The following is a 27443-nucleotide window of genomic DNA, read 5'->3' on the forward strand; positions in this document are numbered from 1 at the left end:
AATGTTCAATGTTGCCAGTTAATGCATTTCAGAAGGGGGGAGTGTCAATAGCACCAGGCTTTATTAGACTCAATACATACGACCAGATAGCCAAGTACCATGACGGCTCAGAGGTTTGGTCGATGCCAGTTGAGGCACTCGAAATCGCAGAGGCTCTAGCACCAGCCAGTCCGGTCCATGCAAAGGCCGCAGGAGGCTTATTTGATATCAATTGATATTTTGATCAATTGAATTAGGGTTTTTCCAGCCGCCCAGGCTCTCTAATGTTGCTCAATCGCCAATCAAACCAAGACCCAGTGCGTGTTGGAGTTCGGTCGCCTTCCTGGCTGGCTGGCCGGCTGGCCGGCGTGTACTCGACCTGTGGCCGTCTTATATCCAGCGCTTAGGGTGCATGTCCGGCGTCAAGTTCGTAATATGTAGGTTTCCAGCCCGTAGGCGGCCGGGTCAAGCGCCCATTTGCTTTCTGTGGGTGATGATGATTTCAAGTTGAGACTCGATTTGTTTCGCAAAGCGCTGGGAGCCAGCACGTAGGGAGGCTAAAATAGGGATGGAAGTTGACGCCACCACGGTTGAATCTGAGTTATTTCAAAGCAATCATCTACATATAAATAGCTTACATTTCCTGGTATATTTCCATGGAGAGAATGAAAAGCAGTCTTTAACTTTCTTATCAGTGCCTCTGTGCCTTTGTTGTTTTCTTACGATACGAGATTGCCTTGCCTTCCATTTCCTTCTGCAGTTCTTCATTACCTGTGGGAATTATGAGCTCCAGGCGCCAACGGTATACCCTTGGGCACGGCGTGTACGCTGGGGAGATCGTTCTCGACAACGGGGAGACCATCTGGGTTGAGTATCTCGACGATGTTGTGAACCACGCGGTATCGGCGCTGGAGTATCTCCAAGACGCCGTCGAATATATCGCCGCGAGAATTTGCGAAGTCGAGTCTTACAACTCCATTCAAATTAGGTACTTGAGCATTATCGGCGCACACCTGACCTAGTCACCAGATACTTACCGAAGACCTAGGTCCATATTCCACAGCACCACAATCCAGAATGGGAGGAAGGTCCACGACCGACTTGGGCATCACCTAACTTTTACGGCGGCGCGTTACGTCAATGACGTTGTAACAGAGTCGAAAACAGGCCATGCATACGTCAGCGGCATAGATCTGAGGCGTAGTGCCGAGCGTTGGTATGACAGAGTCGAACTTCAACGTGTGAGGTGGGACGATGAGAGAGGGTCCTCGCAAGGGAGTCGCGACACCCAAAGCACCAGCAGTAGGCGGTCGGCTGAGCGGAGCACGAGCTCGCGCAGTGCAGCTGGTCAGTCTTCGACCGCTTCAACTGCTGACGGATGGTACCCGGACCCGTGGGCGGCGGAATCTGGAATGGCTGAGCGATACTATGCGAATGGCCAGTGGACGGAGTACACACGTTGATTTGTGAGCGACGTAAGACGTTTGTAGAGGTGTTATATATGGCGCATTTTGATAGCAAATGTTTTGAATTGTCGTGATTTGGGGCTCCTCAAGAGTATTTTCATTTAGTTTATCACTGTATTCCACATGTTTGTGGTACTCGCCGATGCCGTTTGGCATTCATGAACAGTATCCGGATTTTTTTGAGCTCCTAAGTCTACTCTGCGTGAATTCTCCCTTGTAATATCTTGGAAGCTAGTTGAGACCTCTACTCACCAGAAACAGCTTTGAGACTGCCTATTCGTGGCGGTTCGGCCCTTCGGATCCAGATGAATGGATCAACCTGAGATGGGTGAGATGTCCCTATAATTCCGTGTATTAAGTTCAAGAGTTGACTTGAACGGCTATGAAAGGGCTGTATTTTCCAGCTGTAGCAAAGCAGCATTGTCCCATTGTGTGTTGACGATATCCACAACGCATGACAATAGAGTAGAACCAGTTAAAAGTTAGATTCTAAACTTGCAACAAATTCGTTTTTGCTTACCATCAAGATGCCTCAGCTCACGTCTAACAAAAGCAGTAATGATTTCTTGGCAAGCGGTGATGGCATGATGACTGGTCAGCTGGCTCGTATCTGTACCAGCTGAACCAACAAACGGGCGTCGAGATAAAATAAATAACACAAGTCCGTATTGATAGATTGGACCCCATCAAGCCCCTCAAAATCGATACCATGATGTCGGGAGGGATATTCACGGTGTAACTGTAATTTTGCTGCAAATTTGCTGCCTTGGATGTCTCATATTAGTTCGTCATGAGTGTGGCGGGCTCGGATACGACTTATTATTAGGCAACTTTGTGTCACTTGTGCTGCAAGCCATTCAACCGCATGACCACTCACAGACGTGAGAAGCCTGAGAGCTGAGCTCGCTGGGCTGCTTCCAAAAGCTAGCACATCAAACAACCTCTCACAGTGTTTTGACAACGTCAGAATGCATAAAGCCACAAAATGATATGGTTGGTTACGTAGACTCAGCCCCCTTGGAGGGGTTTCCAGCACCCATCCCGTTGTCCATTGAAATAGTTGGTTTGACACCTCTATACTCCGTACCACTTCATGAAAAGTTTCCTAAAAGTTCAAAAACTGCTGTGTAGTACGACTCCAAGCCAACTATCAGTTACTAGCCGATTGATCGGGCTGCTGCACGCGGCCCAGCACCAAACGCCAACCAAACAGCAGACATTCGATAGAAACTCACACCACAGATCAACAACATGGGCCAATTCTCTTATCTCGATACGGATAGTGAACGCTTGCCTGAGGGGCTCACCCGCGTGGGCTATGATGCCGATACTGGCATTTATTCATTCCAGGACAAGCACGGTGACTATTGGGAGGGATCGCCTGGCTGCCAGTATGGGACTCTACGGCGAGTCCATAGTTCACCACAACAGTCACCGTTGGATGCGGAAGGCGACAAGTGGGAGTGGGAGCGGATGAAGGTCGACCACGATATAGATCAATACGAGTATACCAGTTATGAGGATCTGAACGCCCAGGGCGGAGCCATCGAAGAGGAGGAGCTCAAGCTAGCCGGTTCACCAGATAAAAGCCAGGCGCAGGGTCGGTTTAGTACTCTTTCCAGGTGGGCTAGGACTCTTCGTCGGTTTTCGGTCAGTTCTGTCACCGCGGGTAACCATACAGATGGTCGTTCTGCTACTTGTGGCAACCCTCCGCAGTCGAAAGGGGACGATGAGGTCGCAGGAGAGAAGCACACGTTGAAACGGGCAGTAACCTTCGACGAAATCCTGGCGTCAAAGAAACAAACTTAGAGAATAGTTGTAGATGAATATCAAAAATGAAGCTGCGCATCTCTTGGCTTTGGTGTGGAAGCAGTCGGGGGCTTGGAAGATGCAGTGTCTTCGCATCTTCGAAGAAAAAAGATATGAATCGTCTCGCATACTTTGATGAATTTGCATTACTGGAGACATGTAGTACAGATCACTTAATTCAAATGGTTATTTTTGGAAAAGTTTTGCAGACACAAAGAGACTAAGCAATAAATATCACCTTGTACCTACGGCATGACCGCGCTTCTATGAGAGCCAGAATAGTAGCACTTTACGTTATGTGTCATTCACAGAGCATTATGTCGAGAAGGATGATGACGTGAAGTAATTGGGAATAAGGTTGCCAAAAATAGTTGATATATATTAAAGCTCAATGCAATTAAGGAGTGGGATGTATTCAGCAATGAATTATACGGCAATGCACCATAATAACGCTACTGCTGCCTACCATGGCAAAATATTCAGCTCGGAACTATCCCTCCGAACAGCGGACCGTAGCCTGTCACTAATTGAGTATCCTAGCAGCCATCTTTAATTCGATACCACTATGCGTTGCCCTGAGTTTTAATTCTCAGGAAAGGCACGAGGAGCAAGCTGATGAAGCTCAAGGCGGTAGCAAACCAGAATAGCGCGGCATATGGCTCAAACGGATCGTTGACATAGTAGCCAGTTGTTGCAGGCTTCTCAGAGACGCTTGCAAAAATGGCAGCAAAAGCGCCAAGACCAATTGTAACCGCAAGCTTAATCGTCGTTTGGAACACAGAGCTGGCGATGGATTGTTGAGCGTTTGGCAACGCCGACACAACATACATCTAACGCATAATACGATCAGCAACACGGAATAGGAAAAGCCTTTTGCTTGCGATGCTCACATTCACCACGTTGAATTCTAAATCTGTGCCAACCACAACGATGCAAAGGGCTGGGAATGTAAACGCCCAGTATGAAGAGCCGGATCGTTGGACTGCAGCAAAGATAAAGGATACCATGAATGCAGCAGCACCAATGCCCATCAACAACTTGTTAGAAACGCGATGCAAGATCCGTCCGGCAATAATCTAATTCCTTGGTCAAACACTAACATTACGGTTTTGGGTATGGGAGTACTCACATTCACAATGACACCACTAACTGCTGCGGGTAGCAAACACACGGCCGTGATTAGTGCAGAGTAGTGGAATAGCTCCTGAAGGTACAAGGCGGCAAAGAAGAACAAGGCCGGAAACGAAAGATAGCCAAGCAACAATATCACTAGAAGCTACATTGAGTTAGTCATTTGCTTCTTCCGTTCAATACAGAAACTTACAAGAGAAAACTCCCTATCACGCCAGATGTTCATAGGCATCAAGGGATGCGCGAACCTGTTCTCCCACCAGACGAAACAGACCAACATCAGAAAGCCAAGAACAATGAAGACAATGATATACGGAGTTTTCCACCCTTGAGGCGCATCTGGGCCGACACTGGAGCAGTAATTAGTTCAGCTCTTAGCTTATGTTGCCTTATCAAATGGCGGAATTACCTGATGCCAGCTATGAAAAGGCCAATGCCACCGATTGTCAACGCAGCGCCAACAATGTCAAACTGCTTCAGCACTTCCAACGTCAACGGGAGTTTCTCGCCTTCATCTATGGGCACAGTGAAGCATGCCACAATCCCTACGAGGAGGTAAGTTATGGCAAGGAGCCAAAAGGACGCTGCCCATCCAAAGAACTGTGTCGCTATGCCGGAAAAAATGGAGCTGAACACAAAACCTAGATGGTTGCCAGAGCTGAAGCACGCAAAGGCATAATTCTTCCGCTTTGATGGCTTGTCATAGATACTTCCTAGCATGCCTTGAGCAGCAGGGATAGTGGCAGCAGATACCAAGCCCATGATTCCATTCAGGATATCCAAAACAATCGCATTTCGAGAGAATCCGGTTGCGAGGGACGTCACAGCAAAGAGGAAGATGTTCGCAAGGAGTATGCCTCTTCGACCAAACATATCAGCAACTTTGCCGAAAAACAGCAGAAATGACCCGGTGGTTAGTCTGTACATTGTTAGCAATTAACACAGCAGTCTATAGTACACACATAAAAGACTCACGCTGAAGCAGATGTCATCCATGTTAACTGTGCTGTCGTCATACCCAGGTCTCTCTTTATAATGGCCGATATGACAAGAGTGCTTCCTTGCAAGAAGCTGGGCATTGCCACACTCATCGTCACAGTGAAAACGAATAGTATTTCGTGGACAGTTGAGCGGAAGATTCTTGGACGTTCATTGGGGTTAATTGGCGAGTTTTCCGCTGTCAACTGCGCACTGCGCCTGGAGCGAGGTGTCCCTTGACGTTCATCATGAGGCAATATAGCTAGCTCATGTTGAATCGTTGCCATTAACCCGGTATTTCATATGTCTCTCGCAAGTAAGACTTTCGTAAGTTAGGATGAGGGGCATAGTGCAATACCTGAATGCTGGGTTGAGAAAGCAAGTCCTCAAGGAAGTCGGCATATAAGTGGTTGGGAGCATTCAATCTCACCGCTACTATCGGACTGCTTTAGGGAACGGACCCAATCTTTGGGAAAATTGTGTCACTTCTGTTGCTGACTCCCTGCAAATGGCCGGGTCTGTTGGAAGGATCCGTCGATCCTACCGAAGTTCGGTCGACTGTGCTCCTTGCTCAGGCCCAACAACATCTGCAGTGCCCGGTCAAAGCGTGGCACATAATCCCCCTTCAGGCCTCTCAGTTCCCCGTTACGAACTAAATCTGAGTAAGTCCAGTTGGTGTTAATTCTCGGTAATATCCTGGATTGTGCCGTGTCAGGCCGCAGAGCGAAGCCAGCAATGGGTACCGTTTTGTCTCCAATAAGAACCCAGATCTGGTCGTCTAGTAAGTCTCACCAACACAAGTGGAGTTTTGAGGTAAACGTAGTCTGAAAATTGGATCCTGTCCTTCGGTACTTCTCATATGTTGACATGAGAGCATAAAAACACCGTATTAAGTGTTGGATGCAATGGGCACCATGTCCGAATGTAGGCTTCTCCGGCCAACCGTTTAACCCGTCAATCAACGTTGACTACGCTCCGAAAGGTTGTAGAATGATGTAGCGCATATGCGAAGAATGTACCAAAACATGAAACTGAACCATTAAGATGATGTTGATACTAGAAGCCGTCCAGTTGCGACTGGTTAAGGTTCAAGATAGTTACTTACGATCATTCCATCTCAGTCGGGCTTTTAATTGCAATCTATAGTCTACTTTCAGAGAATTCGGAAGTTTCAATGCCATTACCTTGCTGCCCCTGGACCTCACGATCTTTGTGACACTCTGCCACGACATCACGAAATGTCTTTTCAACATCATGCTCCGACAACCAGGTCAGATCTGGTCTATTCTTAAATCTCGCCATGAGTGCACTCTCTTCCTCCTCAGGCAAGGAATAAGTGGGAGTCTTTTTGTGCAGCTGAGAGTGTACACTATTTAGTAGGCGAGTTGCGCGTGGCCGTCTCGTCTTGTCATAGAGTTGCATGTTGACGATCAGGACGCCCACGCCCTGGTAAGTCACAGTATCACACGGAATCGCCAAGTTCGCAAACGTCGACGCGATTATCGCAACCTTAAAGACGGTTTACAGTGACATAGACTCAGCCGCCACTGCACAAAAGGAGATATACGACATAAAACAAGGCCAGAAGTCACTCGCAAGCTTTCTGCCAAAATGGATTACTATCGCCAAACTCACCAAATTTAAAGACAAATCTCTGATCTCCCATTTGAAACGTGCCTTTACCCCGATATCACACGGAGGTTCGTTGTTCTTAAAGCTGCGCCGACCACTCTGGCGGAATTCATCGAACTTGTTCGGCAATGCGACAGCCAGTGCCGCCAACTTGACCCTGACTATCACAAGAAACAGCCTAGCAAGAATAATACCCCCTTCCAGGCCGACTCCCCTCCATCTCCGGCCCCCACACTCCAGCAACCACAAATGGAGGGTATGCCATGGATTTGAACGCGGCCCCTGGAATAACCAGGAGAAAAAAGAATAGTCTCCATCGGAAGTCGCCACGGGAGACGCAAGAGAAAAGCAGCCTTACAACTCTCCTCCCTAAACACTAACCAAGCCCACTTGCTCTTACTATATACCGTAACTAAATACAGCAATGTGAGACAAGTTAGAACCAATTCCATGCTTGACTCTGGCGCCACTAGGAAAGGATTTATAGACAAGACTTTTGCGCACACCAACAAATTCACATTTTACAAATTACAAAACCGTCGCTGGTTAAATGTGGTTAATGGAAGACCCTCCTTAGCCGGCGATATCACTCACGCCGTTAAACTCCACATGGACATCAAATGACACAAAGAAAAGATTCTGTTTTATATAATAAAACTTGGGAAGTACATTACTATTCTCGGAAAAGCCTAGCTACTAGACTATAACTCCAATATTAACTGGAGCACAAACACGGTTACTTTCAACTCCAATCATTGCAGGACATACTGCATGGAGAAGGGACAATACCAACTTGGCAGTTTCCGGGGTTCTCCAGGCTACCACCCCTGAATGAGCTTCGGTCCCCTCGCACCCCAAATGCGAAGCCAGATTTCCCGTTAATGGAACCTCTCAGGCCACGGACAGGGGTCAAGGTCCTCGTCCTAATATGGATCTCTTTGCGAGATTAGATGAGCGTGCTTCCGCAGAACTAGCTTAAATTCGCTTAAGTTCCGTTAAGTTCATGATATTGGAATTCCTTCTTGGTTCTGGGTTCATTCGAGCGCGGCGATAGCTAGCGATCAGTGATAATTGTTCCATTGCACAGTTGTTGATAAGCCAAACGATACGATTTATTCTAGATGCATACATAAATTCTCGGTGTATTGGCGGTAGTCAAACTCTCCAACTATTTCCTCTCTTCTATACCTCATGAGTATCTGGAGACGGGAGCAGCGTAATATCAACCCGATGGAGCAGGATGGCGAGAAAAGCATATGTCTCCCTTTTCGCCAGCACCCAACCAAGGCAGTATGTAGGTTAACTAGCAAACGGTCGGTAGTATGGCTTGTACGTTCTCATGTTCTTGAGGAATCTATCAGGGTCGAATTGATCATTTCGTGTGGCTTCGCAACTGAGATACGTGGGCTATGTCGTATGGGTTAAGAGGCATCAAAGAAGCCTTCGAAGGGCTTGAAATCTCAGGTAATAATTGGAGCATGAATTCAAATATCTTCTCGTATTCAGTTTAGCAAGCAACTTATGTATCCTTAAATTCAAGAGGCAAACGCCACCTAACTGCAATCTCTTTTCTCAGAAACATGGTGCGAACTCAGCGGCAGATTCGAAACTCTGTTCTTACTATCATTACCCATCACAATGTACCAGGCGTATGCCGTGAAATCTGACCTCTTTTTCCGCATTCCTACTAGGACCGTTCCTAAAACACTACCTGTAGCTAGGGACTATCGCCTGCTTCTATATATCTTAGAAGTACCAGCTCGGGCTATCGTCTAATACAGATAAGACCAATGACGAATTACAATGAACCCAATACAGGCCCTAGTTGTGCAGCAAACCCGTCAGTCGTCGGATGATTACCGCGAAATTCAGAGACACTGGTGGCATTGTCTCGTACAGGATTACAATAAACTGCATACGGAGGAGAGACGTAGTGTAGGTTACTGGGAAACTCAAATAATGGCCTTGCAATGCCGGAGACTTGTGACCGATGCCCGCTCTGAATCCGTCCATTTGAGTGCCGTGGAATCCATTGGCGCATGAATCCAAGCCGAGATGAACGACACTGTGAGGCATTAATGTGTTTAGCCACCGATAAAACTGCATAAGTCTATTAGTTGTTTTATATCTTTTTAGTTTAACATGCCACCTCTGAATATAACCTTACGTATTTGTTTCGGCGCGCTTATACCAGAGACACAGCAGCTCGCAGATGAGTCGCTGGGATGCAACGCGATATGACAGCCTGTCCGTGCCTATCACATATGCACCATAAGCCAGGCAAGTCTAGACTCCTTATTTTAACACGAGACATACGTATTGTCCTGCAAATAAACCTGCTAAGCTAGGAAAGAAAAAGTATAAAGTGATAGTACTATCGCCTTATGAAATTATTAATTGGGAACTCTATCGCGTATTATTACTTGTTATATCTCTCCCCTTTTTTCAAACGGCCATAATATTCTAATACTTTATATAAGATGAAGTTTACTAGCATTCTCCTTGGTGCTGCCGCCCTATCTGCTACAGGCAATGCATGCAAGTGTTGGCTCCGCAATATGTATGATGAGAGCTTAACACAAAAGTGCTGCAAGGAAGCCGGCGGTTACTTTACCGGGACCGACTGCACTGCCAACAGCCTGCCGGACCCTGCCAAGATTTTTGACTCATGCTGCGGCTATTACGGTGCTCAAAACGATTGCTAATGCCCTGCCATTGGCAAGAAGGCTAAGGGAAATATAGCTTTCGAGTATCTCAAGGTACGGTTTTCTCTATAAGATACAGAAACTAAGTTGTGCGTTAAAAAGGGCTTTCTAACTCTTGTTTCCAGTATAGGGCACGCTTTAATGGAAAGTTGAGAAATCTACCAATTCACTATCTAGCTTGCGCAAAGATTGATTAACCTTCGCTACATTCATTTGGACTACTTAAATATATTATTTTTTATCATGCTCATAGTTTCCTTTTCAGATGCGACAAGTGGACGATGTACCGGTAAGAGATGCTGCAGTGTACGGAAACACAACGGGTAGACCTCTCATTCTATTTGGGAGGTAAGTCACCGCTGGACGGAGCGAAATGGAAGCCCAATCTGGCTGCAGTACGAGCAACTAAACGATTCGTGATGGCCACTGGCAGTCTCGACAACTAGATAACGTAACCCTTACCTTCTTTATCCCCTTACTATCAGCCTTCACCTCATGTCTTAAGCTGGCACCGCTTCAGCTGCCGTAGATAGGATGTTGAACACTTGAGAAGTGGCTCCAAGCTTACCCGCAGATTCACCATACACATCACATGAGAAACCGTAGTACGCCTGGAAGCTAGCGGCTAGGAACCAAATTCGGAGGACACTAACGCAAGGGCTACTACGAGGTACAGACGGGACTGGAGCTTCGTATGTTACATAAGTACGGAGTAGATAGCTGCCCTATTTGAGGGATCTCCACTGGGCGTAATAGATATTGTGTGTGTGTTGTAGCAGGACACCGAACGACTTGTAATCAGCGTAAGGCTTCTAACAGAAAAATGGTGACCGACGAGGACAAGGGAGCTACAACTCAAGCGTTATGCCATCTATTGAGTGACCTTTAAAAGAGGCGGCTCACCTAGGCATCTATACATAGCTCACCCGGTCTTGACCTCCTGCCTGGAGCTAAATCCGCATTTTCCTCGGAGTCTCTTAGGATCTATTGATATTTCGCCTTCCACGTAAGCCCAGGCCATCCAGTATGCCGCGCGGAGGTGCACAACCTGATTTGCAGGATGACGTGTTCGAAATACTTGTGATACACAAGTATATTGTCTAGTACAACTCAGTATTTTCGTGCACAAGCACCATCAAATACGTAAGACAAGTCATTCTTCATATTCCGTTCCAATTACGCCACATATGCTCTATCAAATAAGGATTCCCAAGAAGATATAATCACGTGGTTCAAGTAGCCTCGTGTAATGTAAAATAATGCCCTAATACATACTAGAAAAGCGTTCAACAAGTGTGAGTGGTCGTAGGCTAATCATCCCACTCCTCGTCCAGTTGATCGATAAGTCGGTTTTCCGCATCAGAATTTCGATACCGAGGGCTTGAATTGAGATGGGAATAGCCTCGTCGGCCTGGTAAACACCGTGCGCAAGAAGAAAATGCAATGACGAACATATCCTAGACAAAACTGTTAGCTCTCGTGCAGTCTTCAGACGGTCCGTCCTGGGGAATACGCACGCTAAAGAAACTCCAAATACCTGCCCATAAACTGTAATTTGGCAATTGCCGCCATCCACGTGCGTTGCTGATAGTTCGGTTGTAAAACACACCGCCGAGCACGTACACAAGAAAGGCGATGACAAGAATGATGCCAAATACGCTGCCAGGACCAACACTTCCTGGCTTGTGTGGCTCTGCTTGCGCGCAGGCATGAATTGACCGTGCCTCAAAGAAATACGAGCATTCATCCTCATCAACGCCAACAAACGAAATGCTTGCTTGGGATGAGGTGGGATCTCGATCACAGAGAAACGAGATTGTGGTTGACTTTCGGCGAGACGATTTCTCTTCCTTCTCGTCTTTTAAGGTTTCGATTTCGTGAGGTTGGCTCTTCGAGTTTGATTCCTTGTTTCCATGGTCATACGCAGCTGAATACGACGAAGGGCTTCGCCCGCTCTTGTTCGATTTCGTGTTCCCGCATAGAGAGCCGCCTGTATACTGCAAGACCAGCTTGCGACCACGGCTTACCAGGTTCATCGACTCGGAGCTAGTTTGACAGTCAGCTTCTACTATCCTATCTTCAGTGCCAGTTCACACAAGACTCACCCTATTGAGTAAATACTGCCATGGGACATGTAATATGCGCTGACATTTGCCCATTGGCTTTTCGAAACTCCCATCACATCCGTGACTGGGTCTACGACCGCTCCACATATGTTCATGGTAAAGTTCTTGCCATAGTCGTACCCTCTCGAGTGATAGTCTTTCGTAATCCCAGTCTTGTGCTTTCCCTTATCCGCCGGATGAGCTGTGTCAGGTCGCAAGTCGAAGAAACCCCCCGTTCCGGAAGACGCAGTCGCCGTGCATGCTGGGACATGCGTTGTGGATGACGGTGTTTCCTTTGCGCCAGCAAGAGAAGCGGCCACCAACACCGAGCCCAATAAACTCTTTCGCATCGTATCGGAAGTCTGCAGATCGTGGTGGTTCAGTGGGATGTGCTCGGAGCCGCAGGATCAGCGCTCACGGCGGCGCAATGATAAGGAGTGTGCGGAAGCGGCGTAATATATCAATTGCCAATTGACAAAAAATGCAGAGCAAGAATAAGTTCAATCCAATTTCGGGTGTCAGGATTCTAATGACGAAAAGAACGACGCTAAAGCTGTTGCTTTAGTACAAAGTCTCAGCCTTGGAAGCTAGACTCGTCGTCGAGGTGAGCTTTGCGACAACTGGCCACGTTAGACAAGTGAATAAGATTGGCTGGCTTTGCGTGTCTCCTTGGAGCCACATGCAAAAGAAGAAAGTCTACTGAGGAAGGTGCGAAAGCTGCAATTTGGACCAGTGAGCTCTTGCGCTGCTCTCGGCCATCTCCAGTGTCTCCTGCGCTAAACCAAGAAGCTTTGGTGGGGGCGGCCAGCTAAAGATGGGTTGCCCCGGCGCGGTAAAACAATTCATCCGCCATCCTCACATCTGCCCCGACAGCGCTAAGCTGGTTCGGGCTAACTACAGCCATTGACGGTGATGAGACGATCCGGATGGCTAGCTTCCTGACATAAATCTACAACTACGACCCCAATCGGATTTCAGGAGGAGCCGTGTCTCTTGTCGCATCCTCCTTCCCCCTCTCCGATCTGACGTCGTAGAGTGGCTGGGAGTCTTGCATCGACTTAAAAGACGCGACAAAGTGCTCTACCTCGATCGAAGTCGTCAAACTGCTACCCAGTTCACTGGTCACATAGCTCCGCCAAAGTCACAAAAATGGCCAAATCAAAGGCTACCACCAAAGCAGCGGCTCCTGCTGAGCACGGCTACGAATTCTTCGGCCCGTAAGTACGCCACTCTATTGGACATTTGGATGAATGCTAATAGATCAAAAAAGTCCCGGTGCCTTTGGTATTTCGTTTGGCCTTCCCATCCTCGTCTACGTTTTCACGTTTGCCTGCAACGACATCTCAGGATGCCCCGCGCCGTCGCTCCTAAACCCTCGCTCCCTGTCGTTAGATCAACTAAAGCTCGAAGTTGGCTGGCCTGAAGATGGCATCTGGGGTGTTGCCAGCTGGAAGGCCACCGGCGCAGTCCTCGCATACTATCTTGTCAATTTGATCTTGTACCGTGCCTTGCCCGCGACCGAAGTGGAAGGCACTGTGCTGAGCTCTGGCGGACGCCTCAAATACAGATTCAACAGTGAGTGAACCGACACAGCCTCCAGTCTACCCACGAATGCTTCGGTGGCTAATTTTTCTGGCAGCTTTCTACTCCAACACGGCAACGTTGGCTGCCCTTGCAGCCGGAACCGCCGCCCAAGGTGCTGAATTCCCCGTTTGGGTTTTCATCAGCGAGAATTATCTCCAAATCCTGACTGCTTGTATTGGCATTGCCTATGCTATTGCCACATTTGTATACGTACGCAGCTTTAGTGTCAAGGCTGGAAACAAGCAACTTCGAGAGCTTGCTGCAGGTGGACACTCCGGAAACTTGCTCTACGACTGGTTCATCGGCCGCGAATTGAACCCCCGAGTCACAATCCCCCTCATCGGAGAAGTCGATCTCAAAGAGTGGTGTGAGTTGCGCCCCGGCATGATGGGCTGGATCATCCTCAATTGTTCTTGGTGTGCTCAGCAGTACCGCAACTTTGGCTACGTCACTGATAGCATCATCTGCATCACTGTTGTGCAAGCGTTGTACATTGTCGACTCGTGGTGGTTTGAGCCTGCAATCTTGACCACCATGGACATCACCACTGACGGTTTTGGCATGATGCTTGCTTTTGGCGATCTCGTCTGGGTTCCTTTCGTATATTCCATGCAAACTCGGTATTTGTCAGTCCATCCGTTGTCCCTTGGACCCGTGGGCCTTGCTGGCACCGTATCTCTCATTGTCCTCGGTTTCTACATCTTCCGCTCCGCCAACAGTCAAAAGAATGCTTTCCGCACCAATCCCAAAGACCCTGGTGTTGCACACCTGAAGTACATTGAAACCAAGACGGGCAGCAAGCTTCTCATCTCCGGCTGGTGGGGCATCGCTCGCCATATCAACTATCTTGGTGATTGGATTCAATCGTGGCCATACAGTCTTCCCACTGGACTTGCTGGCTACCAGATTCTGGCTGCCAGTGCCGGAGCCGCCTCCGAGGGCGCATACATCATGAAGGATGGCCGTCAGATTATTCAAGGCGTCGCTCGAGGGTGGGGCATGCCCATTACCTACTTCTACATTGTTTATTTTGCCGTCCTCCTTATCCACCGTGATCGTCGTGATGACGAGAAGTGCCACCGCAAATACGGAGAGGATTGGGAGGAGTACAAGAAGATTGTCCGGTGGAGGATTGTTCCTGGCATTTACTAAGTCGATGTGTGCACCGTGGGAAGAATAAATTTGGTGTCTCGCATGGCAGGTGTGGCAGAATTGGGGTTATGCTTCTACTAGAGGTTTCGTAGAATGCATTGGGCGATAACTTGTAGATGACGTGGCAATTGTAATGCAGATGGCTGCATTGCCTGTCGTGGAGTTGCTACGAATATGCTAGAGCATTATAATATAATCATTAATCTTTTTATCATTTGTCGACTGACCCAACATGACGAGAGCCTCTCCAGGCGTAACAAGCAGCTTGCGTAGACTCAAAGGCTAACCCTCCATGCAGCACCAGAGTTAAAATGCACGGGCAGCAAACACAATGCGAAACGGGCCTCGAAAATTGGAAATTTATGCGTACTTGTGTAAATTTGAAGCGGTGAAATGTACTGTAGTGAAATGCAGCGAGAATGAGAAGCCCAAGGTGCGGGTAGAAAGTGTAGGGTAGCTCTATCTTGCAAGCCGAAATCTTGAACAACTCTCAACCATGAAAGGCTTGCGAACCGCAATTATGGGACCAATAACTGTTTGGTAGATCGAGATATTGTCCTAGCAAAATGGCAAAGCATTGGGCCAATTGAGTTCAGTTACCATCATCGTACCTGCAACTGAGATCCGAAGGTTCCAGCACAACCACACTGCCAAATACAAACAAGGGCTGTTTGGTGCAAACGATCGTGCAGCTCATAAGCCAGACAATTTCTACAAACAGAAAACAAAAAATAGGCGGAATGATTTTGCACCAGTAATAAGCTATTCTACCAGCATTACAAATCTTTGCGACAGTGTGCTCCTCACCCAGGCCGGTAGGCCTAGACAACGTGTCTCGGTGCCAAAACCAACAAACAAGCAGGCCCTGGTTGAGGAGAATTATATTCCCGATCTGGCTTCTGCAAACTAGTTTTATATTGACCACAGTCAGACCGAGCGACAGGGTAGATTATCCGGAAGGGGCGTTATGTCTACCACGATCGTTGCTCATCTCACGGCGTTGTTTGGAGATTTTGATAACCGGTGGCTATTGATTCTCGGCATATGCATCGGACAGCTTGACAAACCGGGTATTCTCCGGTTCATGACTCTAGAAGTGAGTGTATTTTTGCAGTTCACTGCGGCTTTTTGCTTGTGGGGTGATGGACATTTCGCCGAGATGCACTCTTGTTCATCGACAATGTTCAGGTAATTCGATTCACTCACAGCCCGTGAAACAAGACAAAAGTCGGGTACACGGGGCGAAATGCCGTCTGGAGACTGCCCCACCGTCCTTTTGCTGTGACTTTTGGTGCAGTTTCTGTGGAGAGCCGGAGAAATCGTGGAGAAGGGTGCCACAAAAGTGTCAAGTAGACTTGTTTCTGCTGTGTTCCTCAATACCCAGTTGCCCGCAGCAAAGGAACTCAACTCCGGATATTTGCCATAAAAAAGGTCAACAAAAAGGTCGATCGTGAGGGACCGAGACTCCCCGGCATAAAGATCATTTCGTCAATGACAGAAATCAACTTGAGCGAGAGCCCGCCGACTTGCAAATTGAAACGGCCCGAAAAGAGTTTACGCTAACTCGGGATGGCTGGTGCTTGTCTCCCCTGCCACAACCGCACTCACGGCAGAGCAAGGAGAAAAGCCACATGCGGGGATGGAGATGACTTGGGGGTGTAACAATGCGGAGACTGGACGAATAGAGTCATTGCTGGGCCGTCAGCGGCCGTTGGAGACGGTATTTTGATTCCCTTTGTCGCTCACGCGCCGTGTAAGTTGGTGTAAGCTAGGCTTGCACCGAGGGATGGTGAAATGTTGTACAATAGAAAGACCAATTGCTGTTCCAAAGGAGATGCACGACATTCAATATTCCGCATGCTGTGATCATCCGTGATTGTTTTGTTGAATCACCATGTTGATGGTGAATGTCCTTCCAGCCCGGCAAACAAATGCGATGACCATACAAGCAGTGCAATACGATTAACGAGCGTCAGATTATGGCCAAAAAAAAACAAAGGGTGAGGACAAACAACGCCATTCGCTGGCACTGGACTGATCAAGGCGGATCACAGCAGCGAACTCCAACGCTTGGAGAACTCGAGTGTAGAAGCGGGACCCCGGCCGTCATTCACCGGGCCACGATGCTGATCCACGAACGTTTTCCCATGGAAGATTCTATCGTAGTGGCTGAAGTTGGTGAGCCCACAAGCTTGCCTTTGAGCACGGGTTAAGGTCCTTTCAGGGTCGTTGAGTCCAATTCGCACGCCATCGAATCGATCGTCGTGTCTCGCGTCCAGCCTGAGTCTGTCTGTTTGTGTCTTAATCTTCGTCAACGCCGATGCTAGCTGAAGAAGTGTTTCACATTGTAATTGAAGGGAGAGAGGGCACACCTACAAAATTCGTATCGCATTCCTAGAAAATCCATATTGCGACAATAGTTTTTAACCCTGGGGTTAGAGTAAATGATGTAAATTATTTCCACCTTGTGCGAGACGGCCAGAAGGCCCAAAAGCGCAAGACGAAACGCCGATCCGGATCAGACTATCCAGAAACCACGTTATGTGCAGTTAAACATTGAATTGGATCTTCCCATCTTGTGACTATGCATTCATAGCTTCGTCACACGTAGCATTGATCCGACCGCGGATGCAGGGACCAGTGGTCCGTCAGCAATTTTACGATGATGCGTGTCCAGGATGGTAACGATAGAGTCTGCAACAAAGTCCAAAGTCGTGCAGTGCAGTAGCCATCTGGATGCTTCCATCGTGCCATCAAGCAACCCTTCGCTTGATCGTCCCCACATCGATGTAACCTAAGTCCAAACTTCGGAGCTCTCAAGATCATGCATGATCGTGAGCTGGGCGTTTACCTCGGACCAGGGTTCCAGTGAGTTTTGAAGGATATACTGGATATGATGACGATATCGAGTTGGGGCACATATATGTGGCTTGGCCAGAACCTTGGATCTAACATTCTGGTCAAGCTGGTCTAGAGCTGCCCAGGTTCGCGACCGTTGAAGAACGGCCGTGGATTGACATTTGCTAAGAAAATGTCCTGGGATATGGATATCGGCCCTTCTTTCTGTCTTTTCGAGAACGAAGCTTGCTAGATTTATGTTTTGCCCCTCACAAACATATTCTAGGCGCCAGGATCTTCCAGACCCCAAGATCGCGCCAGACACACTGGGCTTGTCTTTGGTCGATGCGACGGTCCAAATTGGAGAGAACAGGATGGAGTTATGGGACGGGGGAAGCAATGGCAGGAGAGACACCGAGCAGCAAACAATTCGGATATTGTATTTCGATGAATGTTTTTTTTTTTGTCGTTGAGGCTGTTGGAGGTGACCATTCGGTGTTCTGCTTCTTATGGAAGAGCCAGTTCCGTTGATTGAGAGCAAAAATAGCTCCGAATCAGAGCTTGTCAAATGCCAACAATACAGTATCGTTACGTCGATACAACGTACCGGATATAGTCCGGTAGGGCAGCCTTCGAAGGTGTGCGGAATGATCCTCTGGAGCTGTTGCCTGTGATGCATCGAGCCAGACATTTGGGCGACTGCTCTGGAAGCATGACGGGCATGCAGTAGCGGCAGAATCACTGCACCTGTGGACAGGCTCGCAGCGAATGACCAGTGAAGGCCTCAATCAGCATGAAGCCAGTTGAGGCAATGTCAACAACAGTGAACCGCGTGCAAGCCGGTTGAGCAGTTCGTGCGGTGCACAGGTGGCTGAATGGGATGTCGAGGTTTTGTTGGCTTTGTGCAATTGGAAAGCTGCGCAGCCGAACGCCACCGGACGATCCACGGCGAAGGCGGTCTTGGCTTGCAGGGCAGCCGAGAGCTTTTTGGGGAGGGGAAGGGGACATGTCAAGGGTCGATTGATTGACTGAGTACCTAGGTAACCATAATCAGACAAGCATGCGGTATGTTGGGGCCATGGCACATTGGATTCGTAGGTACCGACTTTGCCAAATGAGAATTCGATCAGTAACATTTGCCAGTCATTTGTTGATATTAGGTAATTGAAGGTCAGTTGAAGTTTCAATTGCAATCAAATGTCGAGTCAAGTCAGTTCAACCAAACAAGCAGCTTGAGGAGCAATCAACTTGAGACTGACTGGAAGTCAAATACAGGCGGCACTGGGAACCAAGCCTCCGCCAAGCAGCGCTAGCCCCCCGCTAATCGGCCTTTCTGCCCTGCAATTGCAGCCCCGGCCGGCACACTTGGCTCAATGCAGTTGGACTTTGAGCAGTGGAGAGATTGATGGAATCAGCTTGATGAACATTCAACCTTGAATTGTCCGGCGAAGTAGCCTCTCAGTGTTCGAAGCCGCCGAGTCCATGTGGACAGCGCAGCCACTGACATGCAACAATGTCATCAATAGATTGACATCGAACTGGTCTGACGCCTCCAGGAACCAAAAGCCTGGCCGCGTTAGGCTGCCTCGGGTCAACAATTGGCAGGCGCGGCCCAAAAGTCACCAGACCAGAGCGATTCCAGCGTACCAGACACATCAAGTCAAGTCGATGAGGACATGGATTGTTGATCTTCTAGGCAGTAACTACCGGACCGGGCTCAGGCTTACTAACTCCCACAAAAAAAGCACGCAGCACGAGGCAGTCAACGGCCCTGCATTGTCCTCCACGGCTTACTCCGTGTCTGTACTCCGTACTCCGTACCTGCGCACATGGATTGCATTCACAGACATCTAACGGTCCGTGCTGTGACTGTGGAAATGGTCAACTGGTTGTCAAGACTCAAGGCTGCAGTCTGCCTCCAATAGAGTGCTGTTCTATCATGTGTGGTAAGTCCAACATGGAAAGAAAGTTGCAGCAAACCACAATTGGCCAAGCAGCTCCACTTTGTCGGGTCAAAAGGGGAACAAGTCAACCAGGCCAGACGCATGGACATGGGGAATGTGGGCAAGTGCGTGAGGGTGTCTGGTCAATACCTTTTACGCGGTTCAAGATCCATGTACATGCGGCACGCCTCTCCCTCTGGAAAAGAATGCCAACTAATAATGCTAGCTCCTCCTTTTTGCCTGTATCTGTTGCCAGAGGGGGACTTGCGGATCACGGAATACAGACCGGGCTGGACTGGACTGGACTGTCCTGGACTGGAGTATCCATGAAAAAGCAGCGCCAGCAAAACATGACGGCAAACTCGAAAATGGTCCACCAACCAGGGAAGAGGGAAGAAGCAAGCAGGCGAGCCCGGCATCGTCAACGAGACAACAACCGGGTGCTTTGGGTGCCCCATTTTCGCACCTTGCTTGACTTGACTTGACGTGACCAGACCAGACCAGACTTGATTTGACTTGGCTACCATCACCGGCGCACACTGACTTGCATTGGCAGCTGGCACCATCAATCACCATGGCCATGACGACAATGCTCCAACCATCCTCGCATCCTATCACGTCCCATCCCAACATCGAATCCACATGATGGATGGTTCACTTCCCACCCCCCTGGTCCCTTGTCTTGTCAACTTGAGTTGACTCAAGCTATTTGGACTGACTGAGACCTGCGCAAATCTTATATCAAGCCCACGTTGCCCGTCACCCTCCCGAGTCGATTTTTTTTGTTCGATCCAGTCGTCGTTGTCAACTCGAGTTCGCGACTCTCTGCTTCCTAAGTTGAGAATACCGACAAGAAACGATTAAGACCAAAAGGGGGCTCAACATTGTCGCCATGAAGCCTTTGTCCGTTTTTGCGGCGGCTCTACTCACTGCCGTGGTAGATGCCAGTCCGTCTCCTGGATACTCGCACAAGGTAAGCTTTCTATTGCTTCGAGCATATTTTTTATGAGCCAAGTTGGTCGGTCGTGTATCGCCAACCTGTTTGGTGGTTTCCTCTTCTCTTGCTATTTTTGCTTGCACAGCAACCTTGCTGTCCTGAGATTGGCTTTTTCTCCTTGCCCTGGGGTTGGACATCCGGCATCAAATCGACCTCCCTCTTACGCCTCACTGCCACGCCCGCCCGCCCGCGGACCAAGCATTTCTCCCCAAAATTACCCCAATAAAATAAATTGACCGGCAGATGCACCTCCCCACTTTCGGCTCGAACACGAGCAACAGCCACCAGACAGGACAGGACGGTGCCTGGCTAGCATCCACTCCCTATTCCATCCCGTTTTGCGCGTATTTGTTGACTTGGACTCCGCTGTGTCGTCACAGTGGGGGGGAAACATCAAAATGACTTCAGATGGACGCAACCCGCCATCTCGTGTCTGAGCTTGTTGGAATTGACGCAAGATGAGGTGGCCATTGGGGGTCATCGGAAATCTATTCGCTCTATCGTCTGCCATTGGTACACAATTTGACCATTTTCATGGCATTGCTAACGCTCAAATTCCTTTGCAGCTCGATGCGCGTGCCGAATTAGCTACATCCCCTCCTCATTATCCTTCGCCATGGATGAACCCTCAAGCACCTGGCTGGGAAGAGGCCTACGCAAAAGCCAAGGCCTTCGTGTCACAAATGACCCTTGTTGAGAAGGTCAATTTGACGACTGGTACTGGGTGAGTGCATCGGACTACATTGGAGCCTGCCTACCCAAGGCCTCCTTGATGTTACTGCCTATACTGACGCGGATCTGTGCAGATGGATGAGCGATAATTGTGTCGGCAATGTTGGAGCTATCCCTCGACTGGGACTCCGAGCTCTCTGCATGCAGGATGGTCCATTGGGTATTCGTCTTTCCGACTACAATAGTGCTTTCCCCGCTGGACTTACTGCTGGTGCCACCTGGTCTGAGCATCTTTGGAGAGACCGTGGAAAGGCTATGGGCGCTGAATCCAAGGGCAAGGGCATCGATGTCGTTCTTGGTCCTGTCAGCGGCCCTCTTGGTCGTGCTCCTACCGGTGGTCGCAATGCTGAGGGATTTGGTACTGATCCATATCTCCAGGGCAAGGGTCTTGCCAACACTGTTATTGGTATTCAGGATGCTGGAGTCATTGCTTGTGCCAAGCACTACATTGCCAATGAACAAGGTGAGAGACTTCATCGGAGGTGAGAACTGGAGTAACTAGAGCTAACCTCTCTTGCAGAGCATTTCCGACAAGTCGGCGAGTCCGTTGGCCGTGGCTTCAACATTTCCGAGTCTCTGTCCTCTAATATTGACGACAAGACTCTGCATGAAGATTATGCTTGGCCCTTTGCTGATGCCGTCAAGGCTGGCGTTGGCTCCATCATGTGCTCGTATAACCAGATCAACAATTCATACGGCTGCCAGAACTCGAAGCTCCTCAATGGTGTTCTCAAGGACGAAATGGGCTTCCAGGGATTCGTCATGAGTGATTGGCAGGCACAGCATGCTGGCGCCGCCACTGCAGTTGCTGGCCTGGACATGAGCATGCCGGGTGATACCTCCTTCAACACTGGCTATAGTTTCTGGGGAGGAAACCTGACTCTTGCTGTCATCAATGGTACCGTGCCAGCGTATCGTATCGATGACATGGCCATGCGTATCATGGCTGCCTTCTTCAAGGTTGGCATGACTCCTGGCAAGCAAGTCCCAACCAGCTTCAGCTCCTGGTCTCGTGATACTTTTGGCTACCGCCACATGGCTGCCAAAGAAAACTATGAGCAGATTAACTTCCAGGTCGATGTGCGCCAGAACCACGCCTCACATATCCGCGAGTCTGCCGCCAAGGGAACCGTTATTCTCAAGAACACTGGATCTCTGCCATTGAACAAGCCCAAGTTCCTTGCCGTCATTGGTGAGGATGCTGGCCAAAACTCCAAGGGCCCTAACGGTTGTGATGATCGTGGATGCGACGATGGTACTTTGGCTATGCTCTGGGGTTCCGGCACTTCCCAGTTCCCCTACCTCATTACCCCCGACAGCGCTCTTCAGCGCCAGGCTATCGAGGATGGTTCACGATATGAGAGCGTTCTCAGCAACTACCAGTGGGCGGCTACTCAGAAGGTTGTTGCCCAGCCTAATGTTACTGCAGTCGTTTTCGTCAACGCCGATAGCGGTGAGGGTTACATCAATGTCGACAACAACGCTGGTGACCGCAAGAACCTTACCCTCTGGAAGAACGGTGATGATTTGATCAAGAATGTCTCTTCCATCAATCCCAACACCATTGTTGTCATCCACAGCGTCGGCCCAATTCTTGTCACTGACTGGTACAAGAACCCCAACATTTCCGCCATTGTTTGGGCTGGACTTCCTGGACAGGAGTCCGGCAACTCCATCACCGATATTCTCTACGGAAAGACTAGCCCTGGACGTTCTCCATTCACCTGGGGCCCAACTCTCGAGAGCTACGGTACCGATGTTATGTACAAGCCCAACAACGGCAATGGTGCTCCTCAGCAAGACTTCACCGAGGGACCTTTCATTGACTACCGCCACTTTGACAAGGCCGCCCCCAACAAGAACAGCCCCGGTGCTCCCATCTACGAATTCGGTTATGGTCTGTCATGGTCCACCTTCAAGTACTCGAATCTTAAGGTTCAGAAGCACGAAGTCCGACCCATGTCGCCTCCCAAGGGCAAGACTATTGCTGCCCCTACCTTTGGCAACTTCAGCACCAACTTGAAGGATTACGCTTTCCCACCCTACATCCGCTACATCTATCAATTCATCTACCCCTGGCTCAACACCACCACCTCTGGCAAGGCTGCTTCTGGTGACCCTCACTACGGTCAGACTGCCAAGCAGTTCCTCCCCCCTGGTGCTACCGACGGCTCGCCCCAGCCCAGACTTGCCTCCTCCGGTGAGCCTGGCGGTAACCGCCAGCTGTGGGATGTCGTGTACACTGTCACTGCGACCATCACCAACACTGGCAAGCGCATGAGCGACGAGGTTCCCCAGCTCTACGTCAGCCTGGGTGGTGAGAAGGAGCCCGTCCGTGTCCTCCGTGGCTTTGACCGTATCGAGCGTATTGCCCCTGGACAGAGTGTTACTTTCCGCCACGAACTCACCCGACGTGAAATCAGCAACTGGGATCCCGTGTCTCAGAACTGGGTCATCACGAAGGCTCCCAAGAAGGTGTGGGTTGGTAGCAGCTCGCGTGACCTGCCCCTGAGCGCTGTTCTCAACTAAGGAAAGGGAAGATTAAATATTGCAAAAGAAACAAAACACAATACAAATACACCATGACGGGAAAGAGGTAAAGAACAGAGGTTCACAGGACGCAGGGATGACACGATCATTCAGTATTATTACCTTATATATAATTAAGCCTCTGGCGAAGACAGGGATTAATGCCCACATTGAATTCATTTTTGTTGTGCCACTTGCGCAGAAGTCGTTTTTTGTGATGTATTACTTCGCAGTCAAGTGTTACAGTGATTACCTGTCTTACACGACCTCGAGCGTTCCTCTTTCCTCGCCCCTGGTACAATCATGCTACAGCAACTTGTAGCCAGCCTTGATCCAAAACATGGCAATATACCCAGCAGTTACCTGCCAAATTGCCGTCCTCAACCACGACAACCTCCTGTTCTGAATAAAGACATACGCAAGGGTATACAAAAACCGAGACACCAAATACCCAATAGAGAGGTTGTTGAGAGTTGCGGTATCAAGCTTGGCATAGTTGCCGGCAATGACGGACGCGGCAAACAGGCCAATGGTTTCCAAGCCGTTGAGGGAGCACGCTTCCGCCCGTAGGATACGTTGCTTGCGCTAGTGTTTGTTAGTCTTTCTGCTAATGCCGAGTGCCGGTCGGTAGGTACACACAATCTTGTCAATGGACGTGTCCTTGATTAGGGTGTCGCGGTAGGCGCGGGGATATGAATTGTCGTAGACGTTGAAGCCGGCTGAGCCTACGGCGTAGAGATGTGGAAGGAGGGTGAGGCCGAATGCGGCTGGGACCTTGGGATTGTTAGAGAGGGTGGGATGTGAGGGGTGAGAGGCATACTGTGAAGAAGGAGAGGTTTTGGGAGAAGTCGAGGGGGAGTAGGGACGCCATTGTTAGATATCGGAGGTGAGGATCTGGTATGCGTGAAGTTTGGGCTGGCGTGGAAGCGGATGGACTACGGGTGGTGTATCGTGACGAGGTAGGCAAGCTTCATATTTATTTGGTACCTGAGCTAGACGCGGTTATTGCAGATTCGAGTTCAAGCTTCCCCACAGCTTGGCTACTCGGCCGGGATATTGTGGATGGCGATCTTGGCATGAGTTGCCGGTGGTCGTGGATATGGGAACTCGCCCACGTGGGTGTTGCATCGCTGTCACATGGTGGTTGGTATTAGGGGTATTTTCCGAGGAGACGCATGAGATGATGTCTACACGCTCAATTGAACGAATTTCCTGCTCAATCACAAGAGGGAGATTGCCGTTTGGCAGGGTTGTCGGGGGCGGGATAGAAGAATGGGGATGAATTGATGCAGAATGCGGCATGTCGGTGCATCAGGGGCTCCGCTTGCGCCACGGCCGGGGGAATTGACGGTGCTCTTGCAGAGTGGGTAGGCTATTCGTTGTGGCTGTTGTGAAGATGCTGCTTGAAGATGGAACTGTTTGCTGGTGAAGGGGTTGGAAGGTGAAGCTGGTTAATGGGATGCCGAAGTTGAAGTCAGAGGTTTGTAGTGCCGACTGTGAAGAGGGAAAGACCAGTGCTCGATTGAAACAGAAACACCAGACTCCATGTCTGGACTGTCAATGTTCCCATGGGCACATCTTGGGCATGCCCAAGATGTGCCTTGGAGCTTGGACCGACTGAGGTAAATGAAACATTTGCGGTACATACAAACCGAGCGAGATCACTTCGTATTTCGTGTTGGCGCATGTGCGCATTATAAGGAAATGATCGCTGATATCTTACATTCTGCGGCTATTCAATTCACTTGACGGATAGCCGTTGTTGGTCCTGGTCAGAATTTATACATGACATGAGTCTTTGCACTCGACATCCATAAGATGACATGGAGTCCATGACGCCGGGTTCAGAAGGTGGCGCATGTGGCTGAGAAGATGCGACCAGAGACTCCTTCATTTGTAAATCAGGGTCCTGCTTCCTTAATACGACTTGACAACTACAATTGCCAACATCTCGAGCCATTGACATTGTTGAATCACCAAACTACATTGCCAATCATTCCAAGTTTCTTTATAAGCCGCTCTAAACAGCCTCATATACCACATCAGCCACATCATGGGCAACACATTCAGTCAGCACTTCCCGCCCACACCACAATTCACCGAAGCCAATGTCCCCGATCTCACCGGCAAGGTAAGCAGATCGTGCCACCATGCAAGTCGCACGCTGACGCACCCCAGATCTACATTGTAACTGGCTCAAACACCGGTGTCGGCCGAGAGGTTGCTCAGATCTTGTACAGCAAACACGCCACCGTCTGGATCGCCTGTCGCAATGAGGCCAAGGCCGAAGCTGCGATTGATGCCATTAGCCAACAACATCCTTCTTCCAAGGGAAAGTTGAAGTTTCTGTCTCTCAATCTAAGCGACCTTTCTACCATTGCTTCATCAGCAGAGACGTTCCTCAGCCAGGAGTCCCGCCTCGATGTGCTGTTCAACAATGCTGGGGTCATGATGCCTCCTCCTGGTTCCAAGACCGAGCAGTGCCATGATCTAGAATTGGGCGTAAACTGTCTCGGACCTTTTCTCTTCACAAAGCTCCTGACACCAATATTGAAAAAGTCTGCCGAGAGCGCACCCAAAGGTTCTGTTCGCGTGGTGTGGGTTTCCAGTTCGGCCGCAGATGCCATGTCGCCCTCGGGGGGTGTGGTCCTGGACAATCTGGATTACAAGGTCGACAAGAATGTCTACCACAAGTATGGAGTTAGCAAAGCGGGCAATTACTTTCACGCCACCCAGTTTGCTCGCTTGTACAAGCCCGACGGTGTGATCAGTATTGTAAGTGGCACAGTGACATTCAACATGCATTGGCAAACAGACTAACGTAGACAGCCGCTCAACCCCGGAAATCTGCTGACGGAATTGGATCGCTCATCATCCTGGTGGGTGGTATTTGGGCGGTGGCTTGTTTGCTATGCGCCCATCTACGGCGCATACACGGAGATATTTGCTGCCTTTTCGTCAGACATTGGGATACACAACACGGGGGCTTGGAGTAAGATACCCAAAGTCTTACAATACGCGCTTCATTTGTGTTATGCTAACAATGTTGTTTGCAGTTGTGCCGTGGGGCAGGTTTGCGTCCATTCGCGAAGATGTGCGTCTTGGCTCCCTCACGTTGGCGGAGGGAGGGACAGGAACCGCAGAACGGTTTTGGGAATGGTCTGAGGAGCAGGTGAAGCCGTATACTACCGCTTAAGTGGCCATGTTTGCGTGACGCAATATGTTTTAAGAGTAGTGAATGACGTGTTTATTCAAATTGGCGTTACATCAGAGGTCGACATCTGTTGCACCTGATCAGGCAGTCTATATCTCACGAATCGGATAGCAAACCTGACAGTCAAGTTTGCCATGGTCAATGAGAGAATTCTCAAGTATAAATTTGACTTGACCCCCTTGATAGTTCGCTCCTCTTCCCCTCCGTCAACAACAACAATCCCACAAACGAGCAAAGCCCTCCTTACCGGCGAAACTACGAGTGGCCCCAATACGCAGCAGCAAAGCACCAGACCAATCAAAGGCAAAACAGCAGCCTACCCAGTCTCAAGACCTCTTTTAAGGATTTACTTGAGCGTGCCATTGCTCGGCTGAGTTAGGTCGCTTGTACACCGAATCACGACGAAGCCGCACAGTACGGCTCTTCACTATAGGGAAACATCGAAGCTGAAACACAACAGTCATCTCTAGTTCATGGCTGGTGCGAGTATCGCCCTTCTACCACAGCCTATATGCGCGCATGGAGAGGGAGCAGTGTCTTCATCCGGAGGTTCCTGCTCCGTCATAGACAAGGGGGCTGTGATGCGAAATCGGACACGCAACGCACTTTGCCTGCCTGAGAGAGTGCTACAAGATCGTCGCTGTCACTC

The 27443-nt window shown here is 49.3% G+C and overlaps 9 protein-coding genes across 9 annotated transcripts; 5 read left to right on the top strand and 4 right to left on the bottom strand.

Annotated features, from left to right (window-relative positions):
* Window positions 1-761: 761 nt before the first annotated feature.
* On the top strand, window positions 762-1442 carry VFPPC_13224 (hypothetical protein; the record flags this gene model as incomplete). Its single annotated transcript, XM_018291001.1, has 2 exons — window positions 762-967; window positions 1028-1442. The coding sequence occupies 2 exons, from the start codon at window positions 762-764 to the stop codon at window positions 1440-1442; spliced, it is 621 nt and encodes a 206-aa protein (XP_018139009.1).
* Window positions 1443-2696: 1254 nt separating this feature from the next.
* On the top strand, window positions 2697-3254 carry VFPPC_02204 (hypothetical protein; the record flags this gene model as incomplete). Its single annotated transcript, XM_018281892.1, has 1 exon — window positions 2697-3254. The coding sequence occupies one exon, from the start codon at window positions 2697-2699 to the stop codon at window positions 3252-3254; it is 558 nt and encodes a 185-aa protein (XP_018139010.1).
* A 563-nt stretch (window positions 3255-3817) lies between these two features.
* VFPPC_13225 (aminotriazole resistance protein) lies at window positions 3818-5464 on the bottom strand (the record flags this gene model as incomplete). The annotated part of the gene is made up of 6 exons (XM_018291002.1): window positions 3818-4084; window positions 4145-4330; window positions 4384-4530; window positions 4579-4735; window positions 4795-5304; window positions 5361-5464. 6 exons carry the CDS (start codon window positions 5462-5464, stop codon window positions 3818-3820), a joined length of 1371 nt encoding a protein of 456 aa, XP_018139011.1.
* Window positions 5465-10964: 5500 nt separating this feature from the next.
* Window positions 10965-12155, bottom strand: VFPPC_02206 (mannose-6-phosphate receptor, binding protein; the record flags this gene model as incomplete). The annotated part of the gene is made up of 3 exons (XM_018281893.1): window positions 10965-11157; window positions 11324-11746; window positions 11806-12155. 3 exons carry the CDS (start codon window positions 12153-12155, stop codon window positions 10965-10967), a joined length of 966 nt encoding a protein of 321 aa, XP_018139012.1.
* A 799-nt stretch (window positions 12156-12954) lies between these two features.
* On the top strand, window positions 12955-14541 carry VFPPC_02207 (delta(14)-sterol reductase; the record flags this gene model as incomplete). The annotated part of the gene is made up of 3 exons (XM_018281894.1): window positions 12955-13022; window positions 13076-13380; window positions 13445-14541. The coding sequence occupies 3 exons, from the start codon at window positions 12955-12957 to the stop codon at window positions 14539-14541; spliced, it is 1470 nt and encodes a 489-aa protein (XP_018139013.1).
* Window positions 14542-17131: 2590 nt separating this feature from the next.
* On the bottom strand, window positions 17132-18070 carry VFPPC_18155 (hypothetical protein; the record flags this gene model as incomplete). The annotated part of the gene is made up of 2 exons (XM_022429809.1): window positions 17132-17335; window positions 17387-18070. 2 exons carry the CDS (start codon window positions 18068-18070, stop codon window positions 17132-17134), a joined length of 888 nt encoding a protein of 295 aa, XP_022286044.1.
* A 2144-nt stretch (window positions 18071-20214) lies between these two features.
* VFPPC_02209 (beta-glucosidase 1 precursor) lies at window positions 20215-23580 on the top strand (the record flags this gene model as incomplete). The annotated part of the gene is made up of 4 exons (XM_018281895.1): window positions 20215-20295; window positions 20886-21043; window positions 21126-21514; window positions 21572-23580. The coding sequence occupies 4 exons, from the start codon at window positions 20215-20217 to the stop codon at window positions 23578-23580; spliced, it is 2637 nt and encodes an 878-aa protein (XP_018139014.1).
* Window positions 23581-23886: 306 nt separating this feature from the next.
* VFPPC_13226 (membrane associated eicosanoid/glutathione metabolism-like domain-containing protein) lies at window positions 23887-24451 on the bottom strand (the record flags this gene model as incomplete). The annotated part of the gene is made up of 3 exons (XM_018291003.1): window positions 23887-24165; window positions 24220-24354; window positions 24401-24451. The coding sequence occupies 3 exons, from the start codon at window positions 24449-24451 to the stop codon at window positions 23887-23889; spliced, it is 465 nt and encodes a 154-aa protein (XP_018139015.1).
* A 1182-nt stretch (window positions 24452-25633) lies between these two features.
* Window positions 25634-26776, top strand: VFPPC_02210 (short-chain dehydrogenase protein; the record flags this gene model as incomplete). Its single annotated transcript, XM_018281896.1, has 4 exons — window positions 25634-25711; window positions 25759-26355; window positions 26410-26572; window positions 26637-26776. The coding sequence occupies 4 exons, from the start codon at window positions 25634-25636 to the stop codon at window positions 26774-26776; spliced, it is 978 nt and encodes a 325-aa protein (XP_018139016.1).
* Between the last annotated feature and the right edge of the window lie 667 nt (window positions 26777-27443).

Source organism: Pochonia chlamydosporia, chromosome 1 (assembly GCF_001653235.2).
Source record: "Pochonia chlamydosporia 170 chromosome 1, whole genome shotgun sequence".
In the NCBI taxonomy this organism is placed as follows: domain Eukaryota; kingdom Fungi; phylum Ascomycota; class Sordariomycetes; order Hypocreales; family Clavicipitaceae; genus Pochonia; species Pochonia chlamydosporia.